General features: G+C 52.3%; 1 protein-coding gene across 1 annotated transcript in view; it reads left to right on the top strand.

Annotated features, from left to right (window-relative positions):
- Nucleotides 1–6416: 6416 nt before the first annotated feature.
- Nucleotides 6417–11144, top strand: part of LOC107526029 (uncharacterized) — a 47395-nt gene continuing 42667 nt past the window's right edge. The window contains exons 1-2 of the mRNA XM_087824379.1: nucleotides 6417–6598; nucleotides 9421–9456. Coding sequence (XP_087680505.1) covers nucleotides 9442–9456 — 15 coding nt within the window. The 5' untranslated portion in view covers nucleotides 6417–6598; nucleotides 9421–9441. The remainder of the gene's footprint in view (nucleotides 6599–9420; nucleotides 9457–11144) is intronic.

Genomic DNA, 11144 nt, shown 5'->3' with positions numbered 1-11144 from the left:
CTTAGGCCTCTTCTCTGGACTTTCTCCAGCTTTCTAACATAGGAAACTGTTGACTTCTCAGCAGGAGAAAATGCGTTATTCATCTCCGTATCACTAGAGCGTAGCATCAGGCCTGGAAGACATTCGGTGCTTAAAAAATGAAGTTTTCCTTCCGCAAAGGGCAATGACTGTGCTTTATTCATCTCTGTGGAGTCATAGCCCAGCACAAAAACTGACATGGTAGGTGATCATTAAGTGTTTGTTGAGCCTGGCCGGGCGTGGCTCAGCAATTGAGCATCGACCTAGGATCCAGGAGATAGTGGCTCGATTCCCGGTCAGGGCACATGCCTGGGTTGTGGGCTCGATCCCCAGAAGGGGGTGTGCAGGAGGCAGCCGATCAATGACTCTCTCATCATTGATGTTTCTATCTCTCTCTCCCCCTTCCTCTCTCTGAAATCAATAAAGATATATTTTTTAAAAAGTTTCTTGAGTGAATGAATGAATGAATGAATATATAAAAAGTGGCCAAAGAAAGCCATGACCCAGAATACTACCCCAGGATTCTCCCTAGGAAACCATTCCTACATGTAATTTAGGAGGGACATTACTGCTTACTAGGAGGTCAGCCAAACCCTGGGAAGGACAGCCATGTCCTAACCATGACAGTGGGTGACAGAGGAAGATCTTGGGCAGAACTGCCGCACCCTGGCAGCTGCTGGGGACCCTTCCCTGGGGGCCTACGGCAGGCTGCTCTGCTCCCCCCGGGGAACTGGGAGGGGAACTGGGACAGTCTTCATGATTCGCCCTGCTGCAGTAGGTGTGGGTGGGGTCCTCCTCCCTCAGGATGTGGTGGTGTGGCTGTACCTCTGCAGGGTCAACTACACAGGCATAAGAGACAGTGTGCTTTGTTAGGGAGACCCATGACTAGGGAGTCAGGAGACCTGGTTCTCTCCCATTCCAGTCACCCAGCCACACAGTGACCCTGCATGGTCACTACCCTCCCTGGGCCTCTGTTTCTCCATCTATACAATGGGGACTTGACGATGCTTGGGACAATCATATCCTTGATGCATGGCCAGGGAGACAGGTCAGTCAATAGCCATGTTACTGAGCAAGTGGCTCACACAGAAGACCAACCAGTGACGTCAAGGCATTGCTGGATTTCACAGAGCCACTGTCTCCCCAGGCACCTTGGTGCTGCAGGGCATTGAACACAGCGTCAGGTGCAGCGTTTGCTCTGAAACCTAGAAGTCTGATGAAAGCTGCAGGGGTGGGGCAGCAGTTCAGTTTTCCCAAGGGGCTAAAAATTTTCTAGGGGAACCCTTCAGGATTGTCATTGATGAGGGAGGGGTGTTTGTGATAGCAGAAGCCTTTTCAATAACTCTCCTGTCTCCCTTCCCCTTCCTAAGGTACAGAAGTAACTGAGAAATACTGTAGGTGCTTTCCCGCTGCTGAAGTTGGTGTAAGGACGGGTGGGAGGATGCTAGCCTGGAGGGGCAGAGCCACACTCTCCTGCATCAGAAAAAGGATCCGGGAAAGAGCTGGGAGGGCTGGGTGTGGAGAGAGGAGAGGCGGGGAGAGGTGTGGAGAGGGAGCCGCTCTACGTGCAATTCTGGGTGGAGTGAGTAGCTTTTTGACTGAGAGACATGGATAGAGGTACCGTAGCGAAGGACTATGGGGGAGTAACTCAGCATTTCCATGCCTCTGTTTCTTCATCTGCAAGCTGAGGGTAATAGAACCTTCTCCCAAAAGGAAAACGCTCAGAATCGTGCCTGGCACGGAGTAAGGACCAGAGGTATGTGCAGTGATGGTTGCGGTGGATACGAAAACACTTGAAATCTTCCAGATAATTGAAATCACTTAGGGCGGACTAGCAAATGGCTCTTCTGGGACCCGGCAGAGTGCCAAATCCCATATTAGCTACCCGGCTACATCTGGTGGTACCCATGCAGCCGAGGCTGCTAACGGGCAGGGCCATCGCCAGAGCTCTGCTGCATCACCAGGGACCCCCTTGCAGCCTGCAGCACTGAGAGCCAGGGCACTGGCAGGCCCGGAGGTCATGGGACCATCCAAAAATTGCTGTGGGCCGAACTTTGTCACCAGCCTGCTTCTCATGAGGATACTTCCCCCAGCCAGGAGGCAAGGACTTTCCAGCTGTGCTGGCCCCTCTAGCAAGCTGTACTCGGGGGATATTTTCAGATTCTGGGTGACATTCCCCTGCCCCTCAGCCTAATAGGTCCCAGATGCTGCCCTCCTCCCTCAGCCTCCCTCCCCGCTGCTGTTGTGAAAGCCTGCGCTGGCCTGCAGGGCTGCCTGGGGCCCCCTCACCCAGTCACTACACCTCTTGACTTTTTATTTTTTAATTTAAAACATTTTGTTCCCCCTTAACATGATGGCTTGACAGAGGCCAGCAACAAAGAGGATGTTTCTTTCTGGATGGGGACCAGGACAGAGAAGCTGGCAGACGAAGGTGGAGAGAAGGAAGCCGGCTTTGGGAACGTGAGGAGCGAGGGGAAACACAAGGAGCCTTTATTGGCTGAGCATAAAAGAAGCAACTGGAGTAGCAGCTGTGTTAAAGTGGCCAGGTCGCCAGGGGCTGGGCAGAGGCACCGGGGCCAGCTGGGAATCCCACAGGCCCTGGGGGTTTCATGACTCATGTTCTGCAGAAATACCTTCTAGTTCACTATCTTCCCTCGGATGCTTTGCTCTCCCTTCCCTCCCCTCCCATCCTCCTGCCCCTTTTTGCAGAGCGTTTGAATTTGTAATTCTTGGCCATTGTCAGTAATGAGATAGGGCTACTGCTGAGGCCTGTGGGAGGGAGGCAGGCAAGTGGACACAACTAGAAGGAAAGGACAGGAAAGGAAGGGAAGGGAAAGGAAAAGGGAAGGGGAAAGAGGGGGGCGTGGAGCTGGAGCAGAGGTGGGAGGTGAGAAAGAAGCAGTGGGCAGTAGACCCAGGAGGGCAGAACCGCCTGACTCACAGCTGAACAGAAACCAGGACAGGCCGATAGACCTCAGGCAGGGAACCCAATGAAAAGCTTCCTTCCACCCTGCTGCTTCCTGGGTGTTTCTGTTGCGTTTCACAGAAGCTTGCAGAGGACAATAGCAATGCTGATAATCATAATCTCTTTGGGTTCCGTTATACTTTTGACCTTTTGCAATGGGCCTTGGTCCCCACCACCCTGTGTGCCACAAAACAACTGTGTACACGAGCTGAGGTACATCCCAAATAGCCCATTTTATAGGGTGGAAAGCTGAGGCGGGAAGTTAGGGCCTAGCAGGGCTGTGCCTGGGGTCCAGACCTCTGAATTTCTCATCCAATTATGAAAATTTGGAGATGAAATAAAGGGAGAAGCGATTATATTGGTGAAAGTGGGCCAGGAAAATACAAACATCGAAGACCAGATGGAAACCCCTCCGCTGAAGAATTCTTGGACGCTGCTTCTAAGGCAGCCCTCCCCACACTTTCATCAGCGACACTGACCCTGGCATTTTCTCTCTCTTTCAGGACCTCCTGTAAGTAACTCCAGCTGCGGCCTGGTCTCACACATCCGAAAGGCCTTGCTCCCTGCTGGTAACTGGGTCCTGGGTGGGGGGACTGACAGCTGGCCTGCTGTCTTCCAGGGGAGCCCCTACACTCTCCAGAGAAGTCTGCAGTTTCCCTCTGTTACCAAACAAGGGACCTGGCCCCAGGAGGGTCTGCCTAGGGCCAGCCGGTAGTGTGTGGGTTCTTGGCTTCATGCAGGAAAAATTTCACAACGCAAGTCCAGGTGACTATTAGGGTACGTTTATTAAAGCTGGGGACAGTGAAACAAGGAAGGGCTCAGCGTAGAAGAAGCAATAGGAGAGCCTAGGCAGGGCTGCTTTTGTTCTCTAAAAATGTTATAGGAAAGAAATGAGTGGAGGTGGGGCTACTTTAGCTCTCTGGGAAGCCAGAGAAAAGAAGACCTTGGGGACAGGTGCAGGGGGTTAGCCCAGGACGAACTGTGGCTGCCCATTGCTCCCCTAGTTGCAAGTTTTATGGGGTCCCTTAGAGTTTAGGAGATGCATGCCTGTGGGGAAGAGGAGGGGAAGGGAAATGGTGCAGGCAAGCTCCCCAGAGGGAGAGCACACACTGAGCTCTTTGTCTTGAGGGTTATATCTCTCTTGCAGACAGGAATCTTAGGGGAGGTCTCAGGGGAGAGTTTCAGCAGAATATTCATCAGTTTTCCAGGTGTGCTTTTTCAGGGTCATATACTGATTGGTCAGCGCCAGGGCAGGGGTTCCTTAGTCATTGCAGCTTGTCCTGGCATTGCCCACCTGCTTTTGCTGCTTTTCTGAGCCTGGAGCTGAAATTCAACTGAGGCCTAGATGTTATCTCTAGGAAGGTGACCTTCTTCACCTAGCTGTAAATTGCTCGGCCAGTTTGCTCAGCTGTCTCAGTTTCCCTGTTCTACTTGCCCTGGTTTACTGGCCTATCTCACCTCCAGCACATTGACACAGGGAAGAGGGCCACCACTTTGCTTTCGGTGCACCTCTGCACCCCTCCGGGGCCAGACAACGGCCGCCCCTAGAGCAGGTCCCAATTTCAATCTGAAAGGCTGGCATGCCCCTTTGTTAGCCAGCTCCTTTGTCCGCCAAAGAACCGGACTCAAAGAAGCACCAGGTATTAAAAAGAAGAAAGAGATCATCTCTATTCAGTTTCAGTCCTTGGGGGTCTCCTGCCCATTCAGTAAACAGGTCAGTGAGTGGCTGTAAGTGTGGACTGGTCCCAAGGATGTGATGTTCACCCCGCTGTGTGGGCAGCTCCATTATAGCCACGTCACTTTGGGCAGGTGGTGGTGGTGGTTGTTAGGAGAGCAGTGTCAGCAGTTAGATTCGGAGACAACACAAATTATAGACAGCACCGCAAGCTCCTTCCCCTGGCATCGTCACAGGTCCAGGGCAGGGCGGGGAGCCAAGTCACTTCCAGAGAACCTGAGAAGTGTTCAAGGAGACTCGCCCCCGAAGTAATAGGTCCAGAGAACAGGAGCGTGTCTTCTTAAGGATAGCATTTGATACCCCAACAAAAGACCCAGAGGTCGCGGGGGCGGCTGGAGACTGAAGTTGAAAGGGCCCAGCCCTCGGCATCAGATCTTTCTCAAGGTTACTGAAAGCAGCCAGGTTTCATCTGTCCCTCAGAGAAGGCATTTCCATCGTTTTTTTCCCTCTTGACCGGTACCTGCGAGAGCAGCCAGCGCAGTCTGTAATAAAACATTATTTATTCTTCCACGTGCGTCCTGCGCGGTGCATTGAACCCGCGCTGACGCTGACGCCCCGCTCCCTGCCTCTGAGTTCCAGGGAGGGAGGAAAACCCTGTCATTCCCTGAAAGGAGGGGGATGATTGATCACGGCGAGTCTTGGATGTCAGATCTCAATTCCTGTCATCAATCTTCCAAAATAAACTCTGCCATAGGAAACCTCGACAGACCACCTGCTGGAAATGGGCTGCTTTCCCCCTTCTTTCTTGACAAAGCCAAAAAGAGTCCTCACCTCCCCCACTCCTGGGGCCTCCCCCATACACTTCTCCCCACAGCCAGGCCGCTGAGCTAACCCTGCAGTTCAGCTCTGGGTCCCCGAGTGACTGGAGGGCCTGGCGTCACCAGGAATGGTTGTTCTGAGAGCTTCTGTTCCCAGCCAGAGAGGGCGCTGCCAGTGCCATGGGCTTTGCAGTACAGGAGCAAATGAGAAGGGTTGCATCCAAGTCTCTCCCTATAATCCCTGCTCACCTGGCCACCACCAGAGCCATCAAGTGAAGGGGAGGAACCCAAGTAGCTGTCCCACATTCTCAGCCTGACACAGAGGAGTCCTGAATCTTTCAACTGGGACTGAAAACCGCAGGCAAGATGAGGAAATGGGAAGCTGGCCAGGGTGGGAATCACCTCCTAGCCCTGTTCTCTCGGCTTCTGCAAAGAAATATTGCTGTTGGCCAGAGGTGAGAGATGGGGAGATAGCAGCTGGTCACAATGCCCATCTGCTGCCCTCTGGTTGTATGTCAGGGGCCCCTTCTGGGGTGCTCTGTACTCCAGTTGGGAGACCTAGCTAGGTTCCTGTGGGCACGAGGACCACCAGTGCCTGGAAAACACAACCACAGAATGATGGCTTTTAGTAGCAGCAGGAATCTTTTAAGTGGTTCAAAATTTGTGACCACCGCTGCCCCAACCTTATGGCCGTGGCAGACATTGCTAATCAATTAGCAGGTTTTTAAACATAGTGCTTAATTCAACCCATTGAGGTCCGCACTCACGCTGACATCTGTTGGCCATGCCTGCACTAGATTTAAGAGAGAATTTCTTAATTATGGGAAGTGTGAGACTGAAACAGATGACTAAGGGAAGTAGGGATGCCTCTTTCTCTGGAGGAATACAGGGAAATATATGATGTCCAGCTGTCAGCCCTGGTTGAATGTGATCCTTGAATGTGATCAAGGCCCTCCCTTCATTTTGTTCATAAAATAGCAGAGGCTTGTAGAGCTCAAGTGACTCCAAGGTCACATAGTTGGTAGGGTAGGGTGGAACCATCAGTGTTACAATACCCTTACCTTCGGAAACTTCACTCTTCCCCCTTTATTTCAGGGTCCTGTTGGAAGACCTGGCTTCCCGGTAAGTAGCTTTCATGGCTCTTTTCTTCTGCATCTGCCTCACATGCTCTTTCTCAGCCCAAACACTGGCGAGGTTCTGTCACTGGTGAGGTTGGGTGGCTGCTTTCCTTCAGCTGTAGCTGGGTGAGAGGCCTCTCTCCAGCTTCTCTGGCCCATAGCTGAGGGTGAAGATCCTTGGTACCTCCCCGGTCCCCAGACAGGCAGGTGACAGCATGCAGCCCTCCAGCACAGGACCTGACTTCCACACTGATGGCCCTCTAATGGAAGCCCGGGAGGGGCATCCTCCTGCACACCAACTTGGATTTAGACCACTGTCCCTGCTTTGCCCTATGCCCTCTGGTGAGAGTAGACCCAAAAACTTCATGTTCACCCAGGTACCATGTCTGGAAGCTAGAGAGGCTGTGCCAAGTAACCACGGGGGCTTTGGAATAAAAGTAAAAATAATACTAATAGCTGCCTCTTATTGAGACTTAATACCTGCCAGGCACTATGCCAATCACTCATTTGATTTGTTCAGACATTTGATTTGTTCAACAGCTCAGTGAAATGGTTATTATGCCCATTTTATAGATGAGGAAACTGAGATGCAGGGAGGTGACATACCTTGGCCAATTGTCCAAGCTTCAGTTGTAAACCTCATGTTATCATACACCATTCCATACTGTCGTTTCCTGTGGTCCATGCTCCCAGTCTGAGAACCATCTTTAAAGTCTTCAAAGACATTGATCTGTGGGGTATAGCCTGGGGCATATATGCACTGAGTACTGGATACTGTGGGCCCTGGGGTGGGAGGGACTCAGGCAAGATGCTGTAGGCAGCCAGAGGGCTGAGGTGAGGTGTGGTGTGTGACCCAGGGCTGGCCCCAGGTTGCCCTCTCTCCCTGCTCTGAAGGCCACATCCATTGAATTCTAGACTCTATGTGCATCCCTCTTATCCCAGTTATTCCTCTTTTGACATGAATTATACCGAAACCTTGTGACTAATCCAACAGCTTCTAGAACTCATGTCCAGCAGTTACTTTCTTAATGAAATGCATGTGGGAGAATATTTAGCCTTGAAAATGGAAACCCTCCCAGTAAGTCTGAGCCCCGAAGCAGAGGAGGACGAGTGAATCGGTCCCATGAAACCCAAGGAGGGGAAAAATCAGATGACTGGGGGAACGTGGGCAGACTTTGTTTTTTCTGACGACGTCCACCTTTAAAAAGCATTTGGGGGCAATTCACAGAGCAGGGGCTCGCTGCGCATAGTTTCCAGTCTCTGGCCATTCCACGCCTGTCCCGAACCCGAGCGTTTTATGGCCAGGACTGCAAAGAACATTAGTTTTAAAAAAGAAATGAAAAGAAACCAAAACACACATCCTGCAATATCATTCAAAAGCCCAAGAGTAAGTGGGCCATGGGGATGTCATACCCGAAGGTCAGTGGGCCTGGTGTCCTCAGCAGAGAGGACCACTGAGCCACAGGTCATAGCCCTGTTCATGCTTCTGCATGAAGTGACCTGGGAGTGACCCACAAAAGATTTGCTGATGCTGGCCCCTTGTTGTGAAATGCAAAATGTGGGAAGTACAAACATGCCTATAAAATCCACTTGCCCACTGGGCTTACTCCCTGTAGATGCCATTTACACAACACTCACCAGGTGCCAGGCACTGGGAGTGAGCTTTCCAGAGACTCATCTCACGGCAGCCTCCCAGCAGCCCCATGAGAGAGGTGCAGATGCTCAGGGAGGCTAAGGAAACAGATCCATGCTCATAACCAACACCGCTGCCCTGCCACACAGCAAAGGCTGAGTGTTTTACTAAAGATGCCCTTGGTCTTGACAAGGTATGTGTCACAAGAGTCTAATTTCAGAGCCAAATGCTACTCTCTGGTGAGTCCACATACATCTTGGGATGCTAAATGTCCTTCCAGGCATTTTGCCTCAGTAGGGTCAGCAAACACAGAACCACCCCAGAAATGCCCACAGCCTTTGGGACATCCACAAACCCAGCTCTCACCTGCCCAGCAGGACAGACACCACCTGATTTTTGGCCCCCATTGCTTTTCATCTTTCCAGGCTCCTAGCAACCCCAGGCCCACCCCAGAATTTATGATGTCTGCTCTGCACACGTATAATTGCAAAAAAATGTTTTCTACCAAAAGGGGGAGGAACAAAACTTAATAAGCAGATTTCCAGAGTGAGAAGATGTAACCCTGGCTACAAAACAAAGCATTTCCCTCTGAGCAGCTGAAACTCATGATGAAGCTGCATTCACATGGCTCACGTTCCTTCCTGTTGGTGCTGGAGGTGGTCGAGCAGAGGGGGTGTGGACAGACTCTGTCCGTAGCCTTCTCAGGCAGAGGGCCTGGGGAGGAGCTGGGGAGCGTGGGCACTGCTCCCCAGCTTCGGCAAAGACAGACCTAGGAGAGCGATTCACGTATCTGTCACATGGGAGCTGCCACTCACCCTGCTCTGTGTCTTGAAGTTGAGTGTGACAAGGATGTGGTGCATTCGGCCATAGCTGGAACGTATTATGACAACTGAAGTCTAAGGGAAGAGCCTTGGACCCCTAATGGAACACATAGAGAAACTGAGGCCTAGGCCGGGGACCGGACTCCTACATTAGTGCTCTTACCACAGCACCATGCCTGAGTGCAAATAGCGAAAGGGGTGGCAGTTTGCTGAGCAGCCGTGGGGGCTGAATGGGCAAGTTCACTCACGAGATGCCTGGGCACTGGCCCCACTACCCATGCAAACCAGGTCTCGGGTGCACAGCTCCCATGGGGCCCTTCACATGCTGGCCCAGCTCCAGCCACATCTAATTGTCTCTGCCTCCTTCATCAGGGGGACAAAGGTGCCATTGGGATGCCTGGACGTGTGGTGAGTTGGGGCATTTTTACCTGCTTGGGTGGCCATTGCTTGCTTCTCCACACTGGGCTGTCCTCCAAACCATGACAAGGTGTGCCTACCCCAGCCAGAGGAAGAGGGGCGGGGGATTTGGACCTCTCCCTTCCCCCACCCAAGTCAGCTTCAGAGAGGGCCAGGCCAGGAGAAGGGCAGAAGTTTTATTTTAACCCTTCAGATCTTGCAATATGGCTTTACTCTCCAGAGAGCTGCCATGGTAAAGGGAAAATCCAAGAAAGAGCAAGAGTCAAGCTCTTTGCCCATCATCTCGTGGGAGAACAGGGTGAGGCCCAAGGCCCTCTTGACATTGGGAGGACTCCCACCCACGCCACCCCCAAAGCTGGCAACCCACCCTCAGATTTATAGCGTCTCCTGCATCCGCCACCACCCTCACCCCCAGCCCCCACCCAGGCAAGGCAGCAAAAGCTGGTGAGAAAGGCAGCCTCCAAATGCTCTCTGGAAGCCCAGTGGAGCTGCTTCTGGATGCATCTTCCCTAGACAGAGACTAAAAGACGGTGAAGGCGGGCCTTGCTCCAGGCAGTGCTTCCAAATCCTCACCAGGAGGCTGGGAGTCAAAACATTTAACGTTTCCTGCTGAAAATTAGATGGCGAAAGGGAAACAAGAATGTTTGACTGGGAGAATATATCTCAGGGATGGGAAGGCTGACGCTAGGCCTTGAGGTCTCGGTGCTAGGCATTTTCCTGGTGGCTTCCAGCCTCCAACGGGCTAGAAAGGGCAGGACAGACACGGGCTGGCAGCCTAAGGCAGTGATGGCCTTGCCAGCCTCACTACCACCCTGTCTGACCCTAAGTCCCCTCCTGCCATCAACCTCAACCTTTACCCTGGCTCCTTGATTACCCCTATGCATCCTTCCATGTCACTCATACTTTTTCTCACGACTTCACTTCCCGGGCTGGTTGGCTTTAGGCCTGGATAGAGCATCCTTGTGTGAGTTTGTTTGCTTGCTGGTGTGAGCCTGGTGCTCAAGAAAAGGCATCCACACCACACCTAACACTTGAAAGTGCTAACTGCATGCGGACATTGTGCTAAGAGTCTTACTACATCAGCTCACTCAGTCCTCGCAAGAGCTGCAAGAGGTAGGCACAGTTTCCACCTCAGTTTTCAGATGAGAAAATTGAGGCTCAGATGTTAAGTGTCTTTCCCAAGGTCACATGACCAGGAAGTGGCTGATCAACGACTTTAATCCAGGCAGCCTGACCTAGACCTGTGCCCTTGACCCTGGCAGTGCTACTCCCCCTCCCCAACATTGGCATCACAGCTCTGAGGAGGTTCTGGTCCCTAGGGTGAAGCCACAGTACCTAGGCCTAGGACCTAGGACACATCAGAGGTTCAGGACAAGTGTTCCGTGTCACAGAGCTTTGTGCTCCCCAGGGCCCACCCAAGGGCCCTCCCACCACTCCCCAGGCTACAGCAGTTCTTGCCCCAGGAATTCCTGCCTGACCCTGTCTCTTTCCTTCAGTTCTCTGACTACAAGCACTGATTCCCCCAAGCTGTCACTGGGTCCTTCTCTGTGGAGAGCAGGGAAATGACATTTAGGCAGCCTTCTGCCAAGGCTTGCTGTGGGTGGGCCTGAGGCAGGCACATTCTCCCCGGTAGCCCTCCAAGATCCCACTTTATTGATGGACATGTTGAGACTCAGTCA

The sequence above is a fragment of the Miniopterus natalensis genome, chromosome 14, assembly GCF_054644295.1.
Source record: "Miniopterus natalensis isolate mMinNat1 chromosome 14, mMinNat1.hap1, whole genome shotgun sequence".
Lineage (NCBI taxonomy): Eukaryota > Metazoa > Chordata > Mammalia > Chiroptera > Miniopteridae > Miniopterus > Miniopterus natalensis.
This window is presented reverse-complemented; position numbering and strand designations above follow the sequence as displayed.